The sequence below is a fragment of the Haliaeetus albicilla genome, chromosome 5, assembly GCF_947461875.1.
Source record: "Haliaeetus albicilla chromosome 5, bHalAlb1.1, whole genome shotgun sequence".
NCBI lineage: Eukaryota > Metazoa > Chordata > Aves > Accipitriformes > Accipitridae > Haliaeetus > Haliaeetus albicilla.
The window spans coordinates 28,960,365-28,982,037 of NC_091487.1; the positions used below are offsets into that span (position 1 = coordinate 28,960,365).

Sequence of the window (21,673 nt, forward strand, 5' to 3'; positions counted from 1 at the left end):
CCTTATGTTCAGTTTTTAATCAACACAAGGACACAGTAATACTGTATTTCTTGACTGGAAACAAGGGACAGCACTATGAAACACATGACACTGGTTTATTACAAGGGGACAGTATTTCTCCTGCCATCAGTCTCTTTAGTATATGTTTCTACAATGCTTAATTATACTATTCAGCTATCCTTTTGTTGTTTAAAATGGAAAACACAATGATTATGACAACTAGTTTTTAAATTACAAAAATTCTTAATGTACAATTTTAATCCAAGTGCTGCATTTTAAGTAGGACTGAACATAATGGATTCAACCATTAATAAACCCAAGAGGGCTCTGGTTCAACAACAGAACATGATTTTGTCTCCTAGTATGGGGCTGCCAAAGGGAGCATACATGCGCTCCCTTGAACTTCTGAGTGCACCACGTTTGTAAACAATCCACATCTATATTTATTTTTGCCAGATTTCAGTCCCTAATAACACTTAAACTTTCCAAAGAACGTAGTTTCTTTTTTGCAATAGAAAATGGCAAAATGAGGAAAAGAATCATCTTCTGATTTAAGAAAAAACAAATCCTGTATTTAAGAGTTAATATATACCACCAAGTAGATACTCTTCAATTGTTTACTGCGCAAAGATGCATTTTAAATTAGTTTAGTTATTGAATGGTCATTGCTATAAAAGGTCCTTCAGTGTATGCACCATGTAAAACTGTGGCATCTAAGACAAGCCAGTGAAAACAAGATCAGAAACACACATGCCATCCTCCATGTAAAAGCTTCTACCGTATTATGAGTACCTATTACTTGGTCAGTGACTATTTTTCTCCCTCATCCCCAAATTCCTAAAAGAAAATTAGAGTTCAACAGTCCTTAAGTGAGGACTTTTTCCTATTTGAAGTTAAGCTCCTCTTAACTACAGGGTATCAAGATAATCTGCCTGCAAGAATGTGTTTCAATCTTTCTAAGCGCTGAAGGTTAATAAAATTAAATCTCTTCTGGAATTTTGTTGCAGAGATGCTCTCAGGATGAATTTTAAGGTTATCACCAACAGTTACATTGCTTACAGTTGCTCTGCAAAGACACTCCACCTTCTGCCTACTTAGGTAGTAAGTGAATGCAACAAAGAGCTTATAGCAAGTCGCCCTCCAGGGATAAACAGAAAGACTATCTTCTAGAACAGGTTAGAGAAATTTATTTACTACAAAATAAAGTTTTGGTGGACAGAAGCAAAAGGAGATTTACATATAAAGTGTAAGCATCTAAATTTTAGGGCAGAATAGAAGCCTCAGTTAAAATTAAAGCATTTATATTATTAAAGCTTTTAAATTTTAATTTGAGAACAGTCAGATAATACTGAATGCTATTATCTAAAAAATCCAGGGAAAAATTTATGAAGCATACCTTGTGTTCTGGATTCAACTCATTCTTAAAAAACCCACAAACCAAACCACAACAGAATGGACACTGCAGTCCAAAAATGTTCATGAACTGAGGGCTGACCTATAGAAGTATCAGAATCGTTCTTCCAAAGCAAAATTTAAGACCCAGTTCTTTCTGAGAATTTGTTTTGTTATGAGTGGCAGCAGTCATATCACACTGAATGCTTTGGTTATCATATTACCAGGAGATATACACGTTACTTTGCTTAGTAAGAAAGACATTGTCATTGTCTGCTTATCTGTAAAACACAATTAAACCAAGGTACTGACTGAAGACGCTTCTTTACAACACGGCAAAATATTTGTTTCCCTTAAATTCATTCAGAAGCTGCCAGGATGCTAATACCAGCTGAGCTTTGAAATTTCATGATGCAAAGTTTCTATTCAAAATATTAAATGTGCTTTTCCTAAAAATAAATTGGACCAGAAACAGCTATTACTTGCAACATACTTTTTTGTATCCCAACCGAGATAACAAGTTTTAGACATGCTGGTCTCAGCAAACTGACTATTTAATTGCTTTTATAGAAATCCTACAATAAAAACATTTTTAAGGCAGCTGTTGGCTAAAACATCAAAGCTCAGCTTGGACTAACATTTCTTCAATTGACTGGCTCAGCTGGGAGACACGAAGCATGCAGCAGATAAGGTAAACTTCACTTAATGGCAACCCTTGGTCTAATCAAGTTTATTCTGTCAAGGTAAAAAGCAATACATAATAAGGCATACTGTGCTCCACAATAAACTATTCTGGTTTGAGGGGTCCTTTTATTAAAAAGTGTAATAAAAATTAAGGATTTCATAAAACATAAAAGGAGAATAAAGCAATCTTAACTGTGCCATACAATATACTTTTTGGTATTCAGAAAAATAATCCATATTAGGAAAGCAGGAGAACAATCACAAAGCATTCCCAGCTGTTGTGCACGTTTGAGGGCTCTTTAGTTAAGTGTCCATTTGTACAGCAGTGTGCATGTCTCTGGCCTCACAACACCGTACATCAAGGCTCGTGAGCCTTCCATCGCTGCACCACAGTGGAACTCTTCTACTGAGAGGAAATGGCACAAAAAATTATACAGATCTGGTCCCCTGCTAATTACAGTTGGGGAAAAAATCTCTTACACATCCATGGATATCTGACATGACTTGCATAGTGGGGAAGAGATCTGGCTCTGAAGATACCTGAACATTACCATAATATTCTGTAAGTCTCACAGTTCTTGCATTTCTTTGAGTACATCCTTAAGGAGGAAAAAAAAAACACTCAACACCCAGCAAGGCAGCTTAACATCTACTCATTGTTTGTGAGTGTAATACATTTATTTTCAATCTATAAACTTCAGGTGTATTTTATACTGATCATATCCTACCTGCTCTTAGGCTGATGTTACTTTTCGTTGTATACAAGAACTGCCTAGCAAGAAAGAGACAGCAGTACCATCAGTCCGTCCAAGATGAAATGCAACAGCTTCACCTGTGAATTGCTAGGAACCCCAATCCCAGCTGAATTCCCATGGTCTCGCTGCAGCTCAGTCCTCAAACCACTTTTTTTTCTTCAAGATAAATTCATTTTACAAAGTGGAAAAAAAGAACTGATTGACAGTCCTTCCCAAAGCAAACCCCTTACAGTTCACCACTTCTTCAGAAGAGAATGAGCAGAAAGTCAAACCTTCACTGCAGTTCCTTCAACAAAGCCAAGCTCTCCCAGGATGCATATGCATATACATAAATACAGGGCCTACTACTGTACAGTAAATAGAGACCTTCAACCACAACATTTCTTAATTATGGATTCCCAAACGATGGTGCAGAAGTCATTTCAACAGCAACGTCAAGTAGAAAACAGGGCACCGGAATCCGTGCATGCAAAGACTCTTATCTGAAGCAGGGGAACAAGCAGCTTTACGCCAGCATCCGCCTCCAGCGTGCAACCAGGCAGGACCAGCACAAAGCAAAGACCGCCGGCTGCCTGACCGCACTCCAGCACACCAGGAAGGAGCCAGCCAGTTTCAGAGCCTCCACCTCCAGCTCAGGACAGGCAACCAAGCCCAGAGAGGGCCAGGAAGGGAGCCCCACTGGCAGGCAGGGCATAGGACTGCAGACCAATTTACTGGGGTAAGAATTCTTGTAGGAGGGTAGAGGAAAGAGGTGGTTGGGATGCCAGTTTGGGGGGGTGTCGCAAAAGAAACACGAGACTGGGGATGTGGAGAGATGAAGGGATGGATGCGGATCTCCTCTGGGAGACTGACTGCCAGAGGGCAGGGAGCTGCTGCCGCCAGCGCTGGCACGCACAGCTGTGAGCTTTGCAAATACACTATCTCTACAAAATAGATTGTCAGACACACCAACAGAGTAAAACAGACGATGTATTTCATTTTACGTCTAAGTATAGATCCAGAGTCATTGACAAAAAGGAAAACGCATTTTAGCAGCTACAGTACACACTACAGGAGACAGCTTTAATTGTTGAAACTCCGCTTGAATTTGGACCAGTAAATGGAGACTCCATTCACAGGTCGAGCAACATCTTAACGGATTGCTTACAACACAGATGAACTTTACATACACGTACTAGGCAGGTCCTTTAAAACCTGGTTTTTATGTATCATGAATTACACCGGTTTTCCTTTCCTTCTGCAAGTCATCTGATACCTTCTCTTCTATACTCTTTTAATTATATCAAATTGCTGGTATGCTAACACTAAATTACAGGTTCAACTCTCTGCTGTCACCAAACATAAGGAAACAAATGCTTTCCCTGCACATTTTTTTAAACAACAGCATGAATCAAGGAGACACAAAGCAAATATTATTAGAGGAGGAAATGCTGGAGAGGACAGACTAGAGCCGTGAAGAAATTAAATCCATTTCTAATTAACAGGGCTACTTTAGTGGAGGACTCCAGGACAAAACTTACCAGGAGTACTTCTCACAGATTCCTCAGTCCCTAGAGCCAATCAAATTAAGGGAATCTTTAATACTAAATACTAAACCAGATTTGTGACACAAAAATTAATGTATAAAATGTGGGCAGTCACCCAGAAGTAGCAATTAATCAAGTAAAATACCTACAGGATCTACAGGCGGCAACAGGTCTTTTTTCTCTTGTTCATCTTCTTCTTCATCTGTGCTATATTCTTCCATTGTTTCTCCACTTGCAAAATGAATAACCCTCCTTGGAATTTTCTTCTTCTTTCCTATGACACCCAACTCCACATTCTCAAAGCCTCTATCTCCATTTGCAAGTTGCTATAAAGAAGAAAAAAAAAATCATTATCTCAAGTACATGCTTCTGGAACTGGAAAAGTTGCCCCTTAAAAAACTTCATGAAATATTTAAAATAGATTGATTAGCGTATACAACGGACATTTGCAAGAGCTTGGCTGTAGGTAAAAGATAAGACTGAAACATTATTGTTTGCAGATACATAAAAACTGATTTCACTAAAAATAACAAAAAGGTAAATGCCTTCACTTCAGCATGGACAGGTGGTATTAAAAACTTCTATTCTGAAAGAGCACTGTGTTATTTAGGAGTTTCTTAGCGGGATGCTTTTATTTAAATAATTTGATGAGCACATAAGTGTTAATATTTAGAAGTATCATTGGTTTTGACGAATATCTGGTGAAATTAATCAAGTAGTTCATAGGCTGTAGCCATCTCTTTGCAAGCTTAGGCAGACACCTCTAGCACAACAGAGAACTGAATGAAGGATAACTAAGCAGTCAAGCTCAAGCTTTAAAAAATGCATCAAGCAATCTGCCTCTGTGGGCTTTCATCAGCAATTGCCATCAGTACAAGGGACCATGCTAAAAGAACAACACTTAGTTTTGTGGCTAAGGACATATAAAAAGAGAAGTACAATGTCTGGTTTTGTTCTTCCAGCTGCTGAATACTACAATGCAGTCTTTGGGTCACAAGTGTTAAAAAAATATACTTCTAGTTCAAAGACCAATCAATAATTCTTTAGGCTAGTAACTCCTGCAGCCAAAGAATTTTAGTATGGTTTTGTATAGTATATATCTAAACAGAGCCTTCATCTTGGTAGAGCAAGCATCAAATGCATAAAGCTGTTTTGAAAACATTTCTGTCATACAGAGAAGGACACAGAAGTCAGGAAATGTCAGCCACATGCTTTTAATGTACCACAAAGGTTTTTAAAAATGCATGAGCTCATGTAACTTAAAATGGTATCATAAGGAATAAGATATGTGTACGTGTACACAGAATTCGGGTTGCACAGAATGGGCACGTTCCAATTTTCGACTTCTTGTCTATGCAACCTTAACTGTCTCCACAGAGACAATTCAAAATTATTTTTATAAATACACATTTTATCACACAGTTGTAAGACATCCCATAATCAATGCAAGTACAGCATCACTGTTCCCGTCTCTTACGCTAGGTTACGTAAATTAGCTTTACAGTGCAAACAGGCTCGGTTAGCTGGGAAAGCCAGTGGGCATGGTAGAGAGGGGCAGGAGGGGGCTGTGGGGAGCAGAACGGCTTCCTTCGCTCCAGGCACAGATTTTTCTCATGCCCACAGAGAAGAGGGAGGGAAAGTAAAGATCACATGCTGAGGTCTACAGCGTGGAGAGGGAGCGCACACATTAATCGTCTCTCCCAGCCCTCGAACCACCGCTTCTCAAAACTGCAAGTCATTTCAGCTTCCCCTAGCACTTCTTTAGCCACCATAGCACATTTCGGACATTTTCCTGGAGAGGCAGAGGAGAACCAAGTGGCAAGTCTTCAATAGGGTAATTCAGCTGAAACGGCATTACATTTTCATGCAGAAAGACAAAACTGACTATCCGGGGCCCAGCGCACTCTCTCTCCTGTGTTTCAGCCTTTGGAACAGAGCAGGAGCAGAACAGCAAAGCTAGAAAAATACGAATGCTGAAAACAGTAAAACAACCTAAGCACGGGCAGCGCTCCTTGCTGCCGCTGTAAAAGCAGGCACCACTTACTGCGACTCAGTTCTGTATTTTTGGGAACGAAGAGCACCACAGAATCAGCCTTTTATGAACATTTCACACTCCTTTATTGGCATCATACAATGATGCCATTTTTCATGTTTAGTCACAGTGCTGAAGAGCACTATTTCTTGCAACACAGCATCACAAATATTACTGTGATTAATAACAGCAAGCAACATGAGCCTCTCCTTAGAGCTCCTGTAAAGGCACAGTCTCTTCATCTGATGTTGGCTCATTTAACTCAAATGCTTCAAATATTTTAACTTAGAAAAAACTGCAGTTAACATTTGAAGTTTAAAAAGCAGGCTTCAATTCCCTTCACACCCATCCCACACTCCACTTACACTACCTACAGTAAGCAGCTCCGTGTAGCTGGTACTGGTACAAAGTTTCACACAAACGCAGTAGTTCAAGACAGTAAGGATTCATCAAGGAACAATGAATCTGGTTCCCTTAGTAATCTGGTTCAGAGTCCTAAATTATTAAATAAAATAATGCGTAGCAGCTGTTGCTGTGGTTACTACCTAGTCAACAAACCTGGATGTGGGTTTTAGTCATCACTGTAGCATTTGTCCTTTCGATTTTTACATGCACAACATCAATAAAAGCCAACTCTCCCAGCTGCAAGCAGAAAGTTCAGCATCAGTAAATTTTATTTATCTTTCCAAAACTGTGACAATGCAGACCTATTCTAGAACTGTCAGCTAGACTCACTTTACAGCTCAGATGTTACAGTATCTCCAGTTTGAGGCTTTACACTTTTGATCTTCCTTTACAAATTTGATCCTTCTTTTCCAATTCAAGAAGCTGTCACAAAGATCATTCTTCTAGGCCACTGCTTTGGTCAGACTGCAACCTCATTTTCTCCAACAGGGTCGTCCCTCTCCAACACACTATATGGGTCTTGAAAGACTCAGCATTTGTCTTAACCTTATGCCATAAATGTATTCACTTCAGCTTCTATTCCAGCAACTATTAGACACAAAGGCCAGTCACCCTTGTGCTTTTGCCACCCTAGCTAACACTCTGAAGGTACTCTGTCAACACTTCTTCTTTTAGAAGCCCTGTTGGAATTTTTGCCGGCTTTATGGCACCAATATAAACCTTGCCTGTCAGGAAGTCAGTATCTGAAACTGCTGCTCCTTGTTTACCCTCTTTACACCCACTCTCTTATCTCACCCTTTGGCCAGAAACAGAGCGAGCAGGACACATTTTGACAGTGTTGGTACAACACGCAGCATTTCAGTCCACAACCAAAATGCCAAAATAAATAAACTACAATGAAGGATGAGGTGTGCCTGGACACCTGCAGGTGAGTTAGGAGAGCTCACACAACTAATATTAGGTGATGCAATAACGTATCATCAAGGACAGGAAGAAGCAAAGCAGAAAGTGATAAGAAGGGCAGACTATTCACGTTGTCATCTTCTAACCTGTCAGGCTCAGGTATCGTTACAACAGGACCCAAAATGCCAAAGTCTGTGATGTCCAGTCTCCTTCAGAAAGTGGAATAATTCAATTTGCACAGATCTACCTGCTGACCTGACAGTGCTAGTTAATAGAAGGCTGGCAATAGTTAACGAGAAATATTTCTACCCACGCTATCTCGCCTGCCTTACTGATTTCATTTGTGTTAGTTTTTTCGGCTAGGGTTTTTTGGGGGGTTTGGTTGGGGGTTTTTTGCACACTGCTTGACTTCCCGCCCTTGTGTTCCAACTGAAACTAAGCAGCATGAGTCCTTCTGAAACAGAAGACAACAGAGTCAGCGGGCGACCGTAAGAAAAGGGACCCTCGAATAAGAAGCCTCAGGGAGGCACCACAATCGGTGATGGGGCAGCGCATGGAACAGCCAGCGCGAAGCCGAGGCCACTGCGAGGGACGGCCGTAGAAGGAGCGGGAGAGCTCGCCAGGTTACCCTTTAATTAAGAGCTGGTGTCCCTGCTCACCTCCGAGGCCTTCCCGAACTTGGCAGCGCGGCGGGAAGCGGAGACCTGTCTCCATTTAATATTTATCAGGCTCCTTTGTAAGAGGCATTACCCGCCGGTGGACAGGAGACACCCGAGAGACGCGTGCCCGCCGCGCTGACTGTAATTACAGAGCGCTGGAAGGGCGGGCGGGCGGACCGGCCTCCTGCTCCTGCTCCTGCCCCCGCCGCCCACCGCCGCAGAACCGGCTCCCCCCGCTCCCGCGCCCCCCGCGGCGGGTCGGCCCCGGCCGGGCCCCGGCAGCCGCCGCCCGCCCCACCGCGGCCCGAGCCGCCTCGCCCTCCTCCGGAAGCGGTCTCCTCCCGGGCGCCCGCGGCGGGGCGGCCCGGCCCGGCCGGGGCCGGCGGAGAGGCCGCTGGGCCGGCCCCGGCCCCGCTCACCTGCTCGGGCTCCATGGCGCAGGCGGCAGCCGCGGGGCCGGCGGCGGGCGCGCAGTAGAGGGTGATGGCGGACAGCCCCTGCTCCATCCTCCCGCCCGCCGCGGCGCCGGGGGAGAGCGGCAGCGGGCCCGCCGCGGCCCAGGGAGCCGAGCAGCCGGGCGGCGCCGCCCGTCACGCCGCCCGCCGGGGCGGTGCTTGGGGCCCGCCGCGGCCTGCCGGGCCGCCGCCCGCGCCCCCGCCGCGGCCCGAGGGGCGGGGTGGCCCCGCCGGGGCCGGCCGCGCCCGTCAGCCGCCGCCCAGCCGGCCGGGGCCCCCGGCAGCGGGAGCGGGGCCGCCACCGGCGAGCGGCGGTCGGCCGCGGTCCCTTCTCTTCTCCCCGCAGCCCGGCAGCAGCCGGGGAAGAGACCCGGGCGAGGAGGCCGGGCTGCCGGGCACAGCCGTAGCCGCGCACGGGGGGGAGCGCAGCCCCTCGGCAAGGAGGGAGAACCCTGCGTGCTGCGGGGAAGCGCGCATGCCGTCTTCCGAGACGATTGTAAAAATCGGCGAAATAATAGAGGACTACTCTGAGACAGTGTTCCGGAGTCCTCCCTCCCTCTCTCTGTCGAGAAGAGCCGGGCTGGCTAAGCTTTTCAGTACCTGGTGTTGGCTCGGGCAAACCAACACCTTCTAAAGGACGAACCGCGGAACAAGGCGGAAATGCAGACCAAGGGAGCCACGGCCCCGGGGGCGCGCCTGGGTGAGAAAATAACGTTTATGCCCAGCAGGCAGGGAAACGCGTTTGCCAGGTGAGGGGCTTGCTCAGCTACCCCCCCCCCCGAGAGCTGGGGGTCCTCTTCCCCCAGGGGCGCGCTGAGCGGCCTTGCTGCAGGCGGTGGCCCAGCCGGAACCAGGGGCAAAAGGCACCTTAGCCAATGCCGACTGCCAGTGAAAACAGCTGGAAACACCCTTTTTATGGGACTCAGGAGCGAGTAATTTTTACTTTTTTTTTTTTCTTCAGGGCATTGGAGCCAATGGCTGTAATGTGCACTTACTTACGTGACAGCAAGAGCCATCATTAAGAACAGCTGGCAAAGAATGATAGTCTGTAGCATAGATGGGCTCTTAGGCACTTTACTGGTCACATTAACAAAGCCTTATCCAGATCCCATGACAAATTAAAGTCCCAGGTAAAGTATAGAGGTACCAGATTTACAATTATTCTAGCACAAGGCAGCAAATGTTCCCCTTATGAAAAGGGCTGACAGACAGAATGTACTATCGAATATATGATTGCAGAAACACGTGAAAGAAAGATTAGAGTACTATTTTAGATAGCACAGGACTGAGCACCTGGTTTGTACATTAACACAAAAACTGCAGAGAAACAAACTAATGTAAGGACACATAAATACCTCTTACCCTTAGAGTTTACATTCTGTTTAATAAGGACTGGTTGAAATAGGGTCGCAGCTCTTAAAGAACAGCATTAAATCATCAGCCAGCCAGCTTGCTCTCCTTTGCCTCTACTGCGATTACAGCAGCTGTATAGTAAGACTGAAGTTAATCTTTCACCTCCCAGACAATTAGCGTTTGCAACTTAGACAAGTTTAATAGATTTAGCAAGTGTCAATATTGAAAGTCCTGAGGAAGGGTAAAGACTGTTAACAAATAAACCCATGCTTGTTCTTTTCCATGGCTATTTGTGTATGTTAATACTTAATTGTCCAGCTCCTATCACACAGCTATCTATTGACCATCGTAACTGTTTCCTCTTAAGAATAGTTGCCATGAACTACATGCATCCTTTGCCCTAGCTGTAATAACAGGATATTTGAACTGCCGAGGTCCTCCTCTTTCTTGAAGGAGCAAAACAATTCCATCAAACCTGTTCTTCTAGCCCTGTGGGTAGGATTTTCCTTAAAAAGGCAGCAAACTGATAAAGCATGCACCAACAATACATAATTATTCCACAGCTGGTGAACGTCTTCCACTTTTACAGAACAACCACCATCTTTCAAAAAAGTAAACATGCAACAGATACCTATTTCTGTATTAGTGTGCTGGATGTCAAAGCTTATTAACAACCCATAGCGGAGGAAAAGAATGACTGCAGGATGTCACCGATTTTGAAGTAAGGATGCACTTCTAAAACAGAAATAGAGTTGAGCTTATCTTGTATGTTACTCTCTTGTCCATTGGCTCCTTCTAGTGGCCTTCCCCGGGCGCTACAATTGCCTAATTACCTAAACCTTTCCTTACCTACTTCCAAGTTCTCGATGAACTTCATTTAGCCATGTGTCCAGACACCAAAACAGCAGACAAACTTGTCTGAGCAGCAGTAACAGCTTTCAGTAAGATATACACAGAAAGGTAGACTTCAGTCTTCTAAGTACTTCCAGTGAAGTTTGTTTGCCTCTAACTTCTCAGGCTTCGTGTATGCCAGAGAAAACTTTCCTGCAGGAGGCGGTGAGATCCTGTGGAGGACGAGTACAAGAAACCTAATGCAAGAAAATGGCGCTGGGGGAGCTGTTACTCGTGGTACTTGCTGGCAGTGTTTTACATGGCCTCTCCTAGCTTGATGCAATTAAGTCTCTAATTCAGAATACCAAACTGAGAGAACACATAGAACATGATAGCTTCTGTTCTCCTGCAACAACTTTAAGATTTTCTTCTACACATTGTGCTCTGCAGGATCCACAAACATAACAAAAATTTTTGCCCACGCTCCCAAAGTGTTGTTCCCTTATAAAGCTGTGAGAGAATTTTATAGGTGCTCCTATACAGTTGAACTCGGCTTTTAAGTTCCTCCAACATGATTTTTTTTTTTTAAACTTGAGATCTTTAGGCAATTATTCCAAGCAGGCTCCAAAGTCTTTTCTACCTAGCACATTAAGGTAAGAGCAATATACTGCTATTTGTTTATTCCAGCATATACCTTAGAAATAACAATTAACACACCTTATACTTCAAAGGAAATGCTTTCTGAACTTGCTCTTGCCTCTGCCAACACACAGCTAGTGACAGCTCTCTTCCTGTCTGCTAGCAGTGGTAGTAGTTTGGAAAGTGAACCAAAGACTAAAAGTAAATATATGCAATGAATTGAAAATAGAAAGTGTTAATTGTTGGTAACTTGACAGTCTGACTGAGCCTGTCCAGACACACAATGCTTCACTGTTCATCCTCAATATGACTGTTCATGTTTAATTTACAACAAAAGCATTCAACTTAACCATCCACTCTCCCCTACCGACTGCATTCCAAACCAAGATTTATTCGCTACTCTCTGCTGCATGGTTTTGTATATTGCATTGGTTTCTACTGCTCAAGAACTGAAAAATACTATAAAAAAAGATAAACAGTTTTAGTAAACAGACACCACTTAAGTAGCTGAGGACAGCTCGCCCTCAAGCTGGTGATATGCAAGGACTCATCCTTCTGTTACATTTAAAATACTAAGACCAACTTAACTGAGCCTTTTGCAGACTAATGCTATACATAAAATGCAGTGCTGTAGGTAAATGGCATACCTTAAGATTTTTCAGCATCCTCCATACATTGAATACACATACCACTAATGGTGCAGAAGATATTTCCACATTATAAACTAAGTTACAGCACACCTATGTTTTATTAGCACAGGAGCATAATTACCTATATAAGCTATTCGCCATCAGCTGTTAGCTGCCACCTTCTCAAAGAACTGGCTGACAGAGGGACACATTTGTTTTAATTACTGCATTTAATTTTTATCTTATCTAAGCAACAGAGACGGGTGTCCATTTACAACCCAAGCATTCTGCAGTATATTAAAATAAATTCATAATATACCTTCTTGCCTTAAGGGTGAAATATCTTACTGTATTTGCCAAGGTGTACACTGGATTTCAAGGTTCATCTGGTCTACTTAGTTTCTGAAGTATGCCTATAGATTTCACCCTTTTGAGACCAACATAGAAACTGAAATATTAAAAAGAAATGCTATAGGAAATTAAGATCAGATTGTAGCCGAGTTAGGGCAATATGCTCTGTCAGATACAGCTATCTGTGTCTTTAAGTTCAGTACCAACACAGAATTCCATCTACTACATATTAGAAATTATCTCCATAACAAAAGAACTGCTTAACTGGCAGCCTGGTATGAAGATTATCTTCAGTATATGAGACAGCTTAAGACCTACATACCTGCATGTTTTTAATCACTTCATTCTTTACATACAGGGAAAGAACGATAAAATTCTGGAGAACAAAGTTTTGTACAAACCTCAGCACAGCACATCCACCTTGTAAAATGCTCTAAGAACACCTGAGCAGCAACAGCACATTTCAGATACTGAATTATTCTTATAGTATCTATGCCAAACATAAGTTACAAGAGTAATTAGAAACAAATCTATCCTGGTTTCAGCTGGGACAGAGTTAATTTTCTTCCTAGTAGCTGGTACAGTGCTGTATTTTGGATTTAGTATGAGAATAATGTTGATAGCAACAACTAAAACATCAGTGCATTAAGTAGCACTTATCCCAAGTCAAGGATTTTTCAGGTTCCCATGCTGTGCCAGCAAGCAGGTACACAAGAAGCTGCGTGGGATCATAGCCAGGGCAGCTGACCCAAAGTAGCCAAAGGGATAGAATGTCATGCTCAGTACATAAACTGGGGGGGGCGGGGGACTGGCTGGGACAGGTGGATCACTGCTCAGGGACTGGCTGGGCATTGGTCAGCAGGTGGTGAGCAATTGTATTGTGCATCACTTGTCTTTTATTTCTCTCCTTTTTTTGTTATCTTCCTTTTCATTACAATTATTATACTTTATTTCAATTATTAAACTGTTCTTATCTCAACCCATGAGTTTTACTTTTTTCAATTCTCCTCCCCATCCCACTGGGGGGGAGGAGGAGAATTGAAAAAATGGTGCTTAGTTGCCAGCTGGGGTTAAACTACAAGGAAATAATCTCATTACATACTGATAAAGGACAGTTATGAAAGAACTGAAGAAACAGGCCATTCCCTTGTTTATAACCACTTAAATTTTATTTTACAGTATATTTGTGACATTTTATGTTACTATAACCAAAGATCAGGGTTGTTTACAAATATAATGGCTGCCATTTGATGTAAACAATTAAAAAGTGTCTCTAAATATTAAAATTTTACATCATGATATTGTTTTATTAAATTTAATTACTCTTTGTGCCATCAGGTATTAATGGAGAGGAACTAATTTAAGCAAAAATAGTTTTCAGAAATTAGATGTAGAAACTGAGAAGCCTGAATAAGATTTCAAAAGACCACTCCCCCCATCACTGTAAAAAGGAAGAAAGCAAATTCTTTCACTGAAGTTGCAAAGAAGAGTCAACCAAGTCCATTTTTATTAAGGCTTCTTTACATATTATTGAATCCCATCATGCCTTTCATATTCCCAGCAGCACCTTGTTGAAACTGTCTCATCATTGACTGCAATCCTGCCATGCCACCTGCAGAAAATAAGCAAGAACACAGATGTGTTAATTAACTCTGAAGCACAGCTTGCCTCTGAGGCCTCATTACAGCACACACACTATTTCAATAATATACAAATGCAAAAGCCCAAGCCAGGTTTAAATGGCTATCAAAAATGGACAACTGAGCAGTTACAGAAAGGTCTGCAAAACACCAGGCTTAAAGTAGGTTTTAAGATGACCTGTGCATTAAGATCTAGACAAAAATAACCTTGAAGGAATGACTGTTATCCATTAGTAAGGTTCGAGTATGGGAGTATTTATTTAAAGCTGCTCTTGTCAAATTTAATTATTTGAGGCAAAGCTTAGAAGAGAAGGGAAGGGAAGTTTAGGAATAAATTTGCTTTACCACAGTCAAGCTTCAAGTCATCACTTTACTATTTCACCAGATACCACTCCAATTGCTCATTTTGGGAGCTGAATCCAAACGAAAAGACTAGATTAAGCACTGGTAAGTGCAAAGCATTCATAACATACGGACTAAACTTTCTACACACGCATTCTCACATCACCTTCCTCACTATATTTCAAAGGCTCCACCGTAATTGCTAGTCCTCTCTTGAAGCTGTAAAAGGCAACACATACCCATATGATGAAGAACTCTTGGATCCATCATCTTTGCCATCTGCTGATTCAGTTTGGCCAGCTGAGATGGGTTTACATTCTTTGACATATCACCACCTAAAAAAAAAAAAAAAAAAGAAGCAATTGTAAGAAAGTGGATTAATATATGGGGCTAAAAATAAAACAAACCAGAATTTTACCTCCTAATTCCAGATTCAAATCCATTAGAGTCCATGATCAAAAGTTACTACATCAGCCACTTAAAAGTATTTTAAGGATCAACAGTCCCTGTGCCCCACATAACAGACTGAAGTGTCAGTATTGTAGCAGTAAGGAAGTCTACATTGATAAAGCCAAAAATACAGTAGTTTTCACTGCTAAGTTACACATTAGTGTCACGAAGAACAGTGCAGCTCTCACCAGTTACATAAAAGAGCTTTCAAACATCATGAAAATAAGTGAGCTACAACTCTCTTTCTCTTCTTCAACGCCTAACCGACATTTTCACATTTCCTCTGTGTTCACACATCAAGTGACCTCCCCACTGAGTTAAAAAAAAAAAAACCCGAAATTTTTTTTTTTTTTTTTACCTTTGAAAAGCCCTTTGATGCCTCCCATCTTTTTCACCATCTGTGCAAACTTAGTGTATTGGGTCAAAAGCTCCTGAACATCTCTGGTAGAAACACCTGAACCTCTTGCTACTCTTTGGATTCTTCCTGGCTGCTTACTGAAAACTTTGGCACCATCTGTACTGTCAAGTTCTGCAATTACAGCATGGAAAATAAAAATCCATTCAGTTACTGACATTAAAATCTGTTACAGCTTGTAGCAAATTTGTGCTCATTATTGTCGAGAATTTAGTTTTGAGCCAGAGAACAAAACCCTAGTTTTAGAAGTGATAATGCAGAATTTTACATAAATAATTGAGATATAATGTTCTAGGGAATAGTACTGAAGAGATGTTATGTTCCTATGTTAATCACTATGATAGAAAATGTCACCTGACTAAATCATGCTCTCAGCATACTTACTTGGTCTTAAGCCCTATTAAAGGGGTTAGCACAAGGGTAAGAGCATACTTGTCCTGCAAGAGTTATGGGTGGATTAGAAGCAACACACCTTGAATTCCAGAGACCAGGCTATGTCACCATGTAAATTTGAGGATGGGTAGGAAGAAAGACAGCAATGACAGATTAAAGATGAATGTAGCTTTTTAATTTGCAAGTATAGCATTAATAATTAAAGAAGCACACTTACAGTATGAAAAATACATTAATTTCCAATAGAATGCTTCAAAATCCCACCTACTCTACATAAGAGAGCAGCAACAAGCAATTGTCAAGGTATGTCTCTAAATATTTAGACTTATTCGGAAAGTTTGAGACACACATACATATCTTTGCCATTTCTAAGAGTTATAAATGCTTCTCATCATTTTCTGTCACTGTAGATGCTGCCTTATATCCAACTTGTTTCCAAAATCTCTGTAAATAAGCTTGTTAAAAAATGGAGGGGGGGGGAAAAAAATAGTGAGTGAAATTTGTTTTACCTTGGTCATTCATACTGTCCATTATAGTCATCAGTTTCTTTAGCCTTGCCATTGATTCCTGTTCATTGCCTTTACTCATGAAGTCAGTTCCAAAACCAGGGATCATACCCTTGTTTTAAAAATGGAAAACAAAAGCCATGTCAGAATAGGCAAAGCTAACTTTAGTTAAACAGCCGGAAATATGGACAGCAAGTTTTAGTTCAGTAGTTATGTATTGCAATAGGCAAATTATTTCACCTTTTTGAAAAACATAAAGCCCAGACTCTAACACCAGTTTCAATGAAGAGTTTTAAGTTTACAGCATGTTTGTCAAATATAAATGAAAATCTGGTAAAATAAAATGATTTTGGGGATAACTAACCAAGATCTGACTGAATGGTCCCATTTTCATGATGTTTTGGAATTGTTCATACATATCTCTTAACGTAAATTGACCTGAAGTACAACAACAACAAAAAAAAAGATTAGCAAAAGTCACACTAGCATTTTGGTCTTACTGTCCTTTCTCAATTATTTTATATTTACAAGTTAAATACTACACTGCATAGATAAGTAGATACATAAACCTCTTCTCCATTATCAACATGGCTAAACCATTTTAGATGGCAGACACTTAAAGAGATATTCTGCAGTTATAGAGAGTTATAGTCTGACAGACTTACCACTCAAAAACATAACTCAATTTACTTGCCTGCCACATTTATCAGAGAAAGAATAACCATTCTTCACTATGCACAGGAAACAAGTTACTTGTCTCTAACACATAATACAAATTAACTCAGTGGTCTACATCTGAGAGAACCATGATGTAATCATGGCAGGTAATACACCCACTATTCAGGCCTTGGAAATAACTTACCATGTTTGAGCTTTTCTATGAGTGCTTCATTATCATCCAACTTTAACTCATTTACTTTATCTATCAATCCTTCAATATCACCCATACCTGGGGGAAAAAAAAAACAACAACTCTGAAGTTACAATTAAAAAAATTACACTTTGACTTTCTATTATCCGATTGAAAGTGTCTTTTAAGTACAGTTGTACGTAGTACATACCGAGAAGTTTGCTGATGAAAGGCTGTGTTTTAAAGGGTTCAAAGTCATCTATGTGTTCGCCAGTTCCAATAAAAATAATAGGACTCTTTGTGGCAGCAACTCTGCAATAAAACACCTTTTATAAAATGGCCTCTCAAAAACCACCCATCTTTTGTACCACCTATTAACATAATTAGCTAGGCATCATCAACACAATGCATCCTCACTGAAGTATCTTTGTTACTCCTCAAACTATTAACGGAAAAACATCCAGCATTTAGGATGGGTAGCTGGGAGTAGCTGACAAGATATTTCTCTAACTAGAACTCTGTAAAATACAAACTCTGCTTTGAAAAAATTATCAACAGAAATAGAAGTTGCTTATTTTCATTGCTGAGTTTAAGAAACTGAGAGGAAAGAAAGAAAAATAAACAATCTCCATTTTATCCCAATATTGGGAGGTCAGAAGAGACAAGCTGTTCTGGTTTCGGCTGGGATAGAGTTAATTGTCTTCCTAGTAGCTGGTACAGTATTATGTTTTGGGTTCAGTACGAGAAGAATGTTGATAACACACTGATGTTTTCAGTTGTTGCTAAGTAGTGTTCATATTAAGTCAAGGATTTTTCAGCTTCTCATGCCCAGCCAGCAACAAGGCTAGAGGGGCACAAGAAGTTGGGAGGGGACACAACCAGGACAGCTGACCCAAAGTGGCCAAAGGGGTATTTCACACCATGTGACATCACGCCCAGTATATAAACTGGGGGGACTGCGGCTGGGAGGAATCACTGCTCGGGTACTAACTGGGCATCGGTCAGCGGGTAGTGAGCAATTGCATTGTACATCACTTGTATATTCCAATCCTTTGATTATTATTATTGTCATTTTGTTATTATCATTATTGGTTTATTCTTTTCTGTTCTATTAAACTGTTCTTATCTCAACCCATGAGTTTTACCCCCCCCCCAGCCCCCCCGATTCTCTCCACCATCCCACTGGGTGGGAGGGGAGTGAGTGAGCAGCTGTGTGGTGCTTAGTTGCTGGCTGGGGTTAAACCACAACACAAGCATTGATTACTTTTTCTTCAAGGTACCTCCTACAACAGACAGCAGTCCCATTTTCAACAAAAAAGCTTAGACATAAGAAAAATCAGAACCTCTTCACCAATCAATCACTGGCACTAGCTTTCAGATAAACTCAGCTTCCAGTCTACAGAAGGTATAGAACAAAACCAGCACAACTAACACATACAAGCACATGACAACTGGAACAAGCTTTTGGTATTTTCATTTTGCTCTTTAGTTTTCCATCACTACACTATAAATAACAGCAAAATACATTTGCCAGTTTAAGAACTCTAACACTTAAGATCAGACAATGATTTAGTAAGTTTGTGTCTGTTAACTTTAGCTGTTTTGATAAATCATCTCAGCTCCATACAAACTGTATCATTGAAATGCATCTGGAGATTAGTCTGACATGCCATCATGTAAGGCTGAAGATAAAACGTAACATTTCCTAGTCAATAGTGTCTGTCAAGATACAGCACACAGGAAGTCCAATGAGGATGGAATTCGGGAAAGTATGACTGCAGACTAATTTCTTACCAAATTGCTCGACACCAGCAATCCAAAAGTTTGATTTGCATCGCAGTTTTAAGGCCATTAGATATAACTAGCTAGAGTTTTTCCCCTTTTGGAAACAAACCTTGTGTATTAAATGAGAAGCAAAACTTTTCAGGCAAGCCATATCTGTTAAGTTCAAATTTATATTTTTCAGTAAAATCTCCTGGGATGCAAGATGCTGTAAATATAATTGCTTGATGCTGTTTTCAGAAGTCTGATGTGACCATACACACTACTGTACTGGAAGTACATCATAATATCTGATTCTGACTGACGTTAAACATCAATGGGTGATCCTATCCACCAGAAGTGGGGTAAGAACATAACTGTTACTGACTTAGATCTCAGATTCTATGCGTGTGACAGTGACACTTTCACAGGACAGGTTTCTGCAAGACACCAACACATTTCATGGTTGTCCATGCATGGCCAGATGTTGGGACACTATAACATCACAATACTTACGCACTAAGAGCTCCACCTCCTTTTGCATGTCCATCAAGCTTAGTAACAATAACAGAAGCTACATCTACTTTATCTTTGAAAGCTTTAGCTTGAGCTTCACAAGCTTGGCCAATGGAAGCATCCATCACATAAACAATGTTATCTGGTTGCTGGGAGAAATGAGACACACACAAAATAATAATTTCTTGCTTTCTTAAACAGTGTTCGTGCATTATGTTCAGTAGCAGAACTTACTGCAATAACAGTATATAAAGCAAAAGGGCAACTGTTTTATCAACAGTACTGTCTAAAGGCCATTCTAAAACTCTGATGCTGTGTTACTATGTGAAAGACTCATCTACAAAGCAGAATATTAAAATTTAATAGGTTTACAGTTATTACTTATGTTTTGAGTGATTTTAGCCAGTATCTGAGCCAATAAGGTAATTAGTATCTACAAGCAATTAATGGCTAACAACATATTCTAGTTTTACAGTAAGAGCTTTAAGACATCCATTCCTCTGAAAACAAGTTAGCCATTAGTGGGAGTTGTGTGGGAAGCATCATATTGTCATGCAAGACCACAGAATCAAACAAATAGCCAGACTTTTTAAAGCCATACAAGAAACACCAGCTTCATTTACATATCAAAACTGTTGAAAGTTATCCAATCATCTTCTCTGTTTCAGGGCACTTATTCAGACAATTACAGGAAATTTAGTACACATAGCTACAGGAAACCAGATCAGACTGGTTCTTTTATCTAGTTTCTCAATGCAAAGATCCTGAAAAGGAACAGTTAAAGCAGGAACAGTAGTCTAGTTATGTGCAAGCATCCTTGAATTACAGACACAAGAATTAAAACTGACACAGAACTATCAAGTACTGATCATCCAGTTCTTGTTTGTTCATATCCATTTGTAATTTCTAATATAATCTAGGAGTTAAAGCACTGACACATTCCAGAGGAGCAAAATCCACACAGAACCTTAGGAGATAAACATAAATTAACTCTAGTCAAATTACTGTAACAGAAGTCTTTGTATTTCTTAAAACTACTCACTATGGCATTAGCAACTTGTAACATTTCTTCAAACAGAGAGTCTTCCTGTTTGTGACGTCCACTTGTATCAACAATGATTATTTCAAAGTTTTCATTCTTAAACTTCTCAACACCTTCTGAGGCAATAATTACAGGATCCATTTCTGTATAACTGATCACAAAGAGAAACATCTATATATATGCAATTCTTTGTTCCCAAAGAAATGAATTCAAACGTTCATCACTTGACTGTAAACTGAACTGTAAATCTATCTGGATTTCAAGAGGGACTTCCTTGTATGTCAAGCAAAAATTGATTAAAAATATGCCTTCCTAAGCCATTTGCCCTTACTATTCACAGCAAACCGAAGCACAAAGGACTGTCTGTCTCACCTGTTGAAGACTGCACTAAGTTCTACTAGCCCTCCTCTGAAACAAGATTTAACTGAGCACCTAGACAGTACACACCCAGTGAAGCTTAGGGTAAAGTTATTTACTGCTTTATAGAAGCTATTTTAGGTCCACTGCTGCCCCTACTTGGCAATAAAAATTAAAGGTCCAAAAATCATATCCTTTGATCTGTAAAGATACTTCCTGAAAATCTGAATATGTCTGGTAAAGGCCGATAAACTGCTATACACTGAAAGAACATTCAACAGAATTACCGCTGGATGCCTGATCTCTTTCTTACACTATCTCTACCTGCTATGACTGGCAGCCAGTATACTGAACTAGGCAGAATTGTCATCTGATCAGAGAAAATATTATAATAAAATCTAAGTAATTAGGCAACACTGAATGGGGCTTAGTGTGAGATGTTCAGTAAGGAACAATACATCGTTGGAGTTGAATCATTCTCCAAACTGATTCTGAAAGATGCTTACCTCCCGTAAAAGGGAATTCTTGCTTTTGTGGCATTCTGCTTTAACTGGTCAAAAGCACCTGTAAGACAGGTATAGTCAAGCGACTATTTAAAAAAATCTGCAAGTATTAAAGAACCACGTCATTAAAGACCATATTACCTGCTCTGTATGTGTCTGCGCATATTAAACACGTCTTCCAACCTTTCCTCTGATAGAAGTATGCTAACTGTGAAAAGAAATCCAAAACAAGTAGTTACACCAAAATCCCACTAGAAAGCATGACACTGTATTACAGCTTATAA

At 40.8% G+C, this 21,673-nt stretch overlaps 1 protein-coding gene across 3 annotated transcripts in view; it reads right to left on the minus strand.

Annotated features, from left to right (window-relative positions):
- LOC104317943 (signal recognition particle subunit SRP54) overlaps positions 1 to 21,673 on the minus strand; it is a 39,270-nt gene that overhangs the window by 9,199 nt on the left and 8,398 nt on the right. The window contains exons 6-16 of one of the 3 annotated variants that reach the window (XM_069783987.1): positions 21,531 to 21,597; positions 21,393 to 21,450; positions 20,530 to 20,680; positions 19,488 to 19,636; positions 17,422 to 17,522; positions 17,223 to 17,309; positions 16,725 to 16,798; positions 16,364 to 16,472; positions 15,405 to 15,575; positions 14,836 to 14,931; positions 13,762 to 14,226 (exon numbers count right to left, since the gene is read on the minus strand). In XM_069783987.1, the coding sequence (XP_069640088.1) occupies positions 14,135 to 14,226; positions 14,836 to 14,931; positions 15,405 to 15,575; positions 16,364 to 16,472; positions 16,725 to 16,798; positions 17,223 to 17,309; positions 17,422 to 17,522; positions 19,488 to 19,636; positions 20,530 to 20,680; positions 21,393 to 21,450; positions 21,531 to 21,597 (1,155 nt within the window). In that variant the 3' untranslated portion in view covers positions 13,762 to 14,134. Of the gene's footprint in view, positions 1 to 4,506; positions 4,684 to 8,775; positions 8,959 to 13,761; positions 14,227 to 14,835; positions 14,932 to 15,404; positions 15,576 to 16,363; positions 16,473 to 16,724; positions 16,799 to 17,222; positions 17,310 to 17,421; positions 17,523 to 19,487; positions 19,637 to 20,529; positions 20,681 to 21,392; positions 21,451 to 21,530; positions 21,598 to 21,673 lie in introns of those variants that run through there. The other 2 variants (XM_069783989.1, XM_069783988.1) reach the window with 2 other exon arrangements.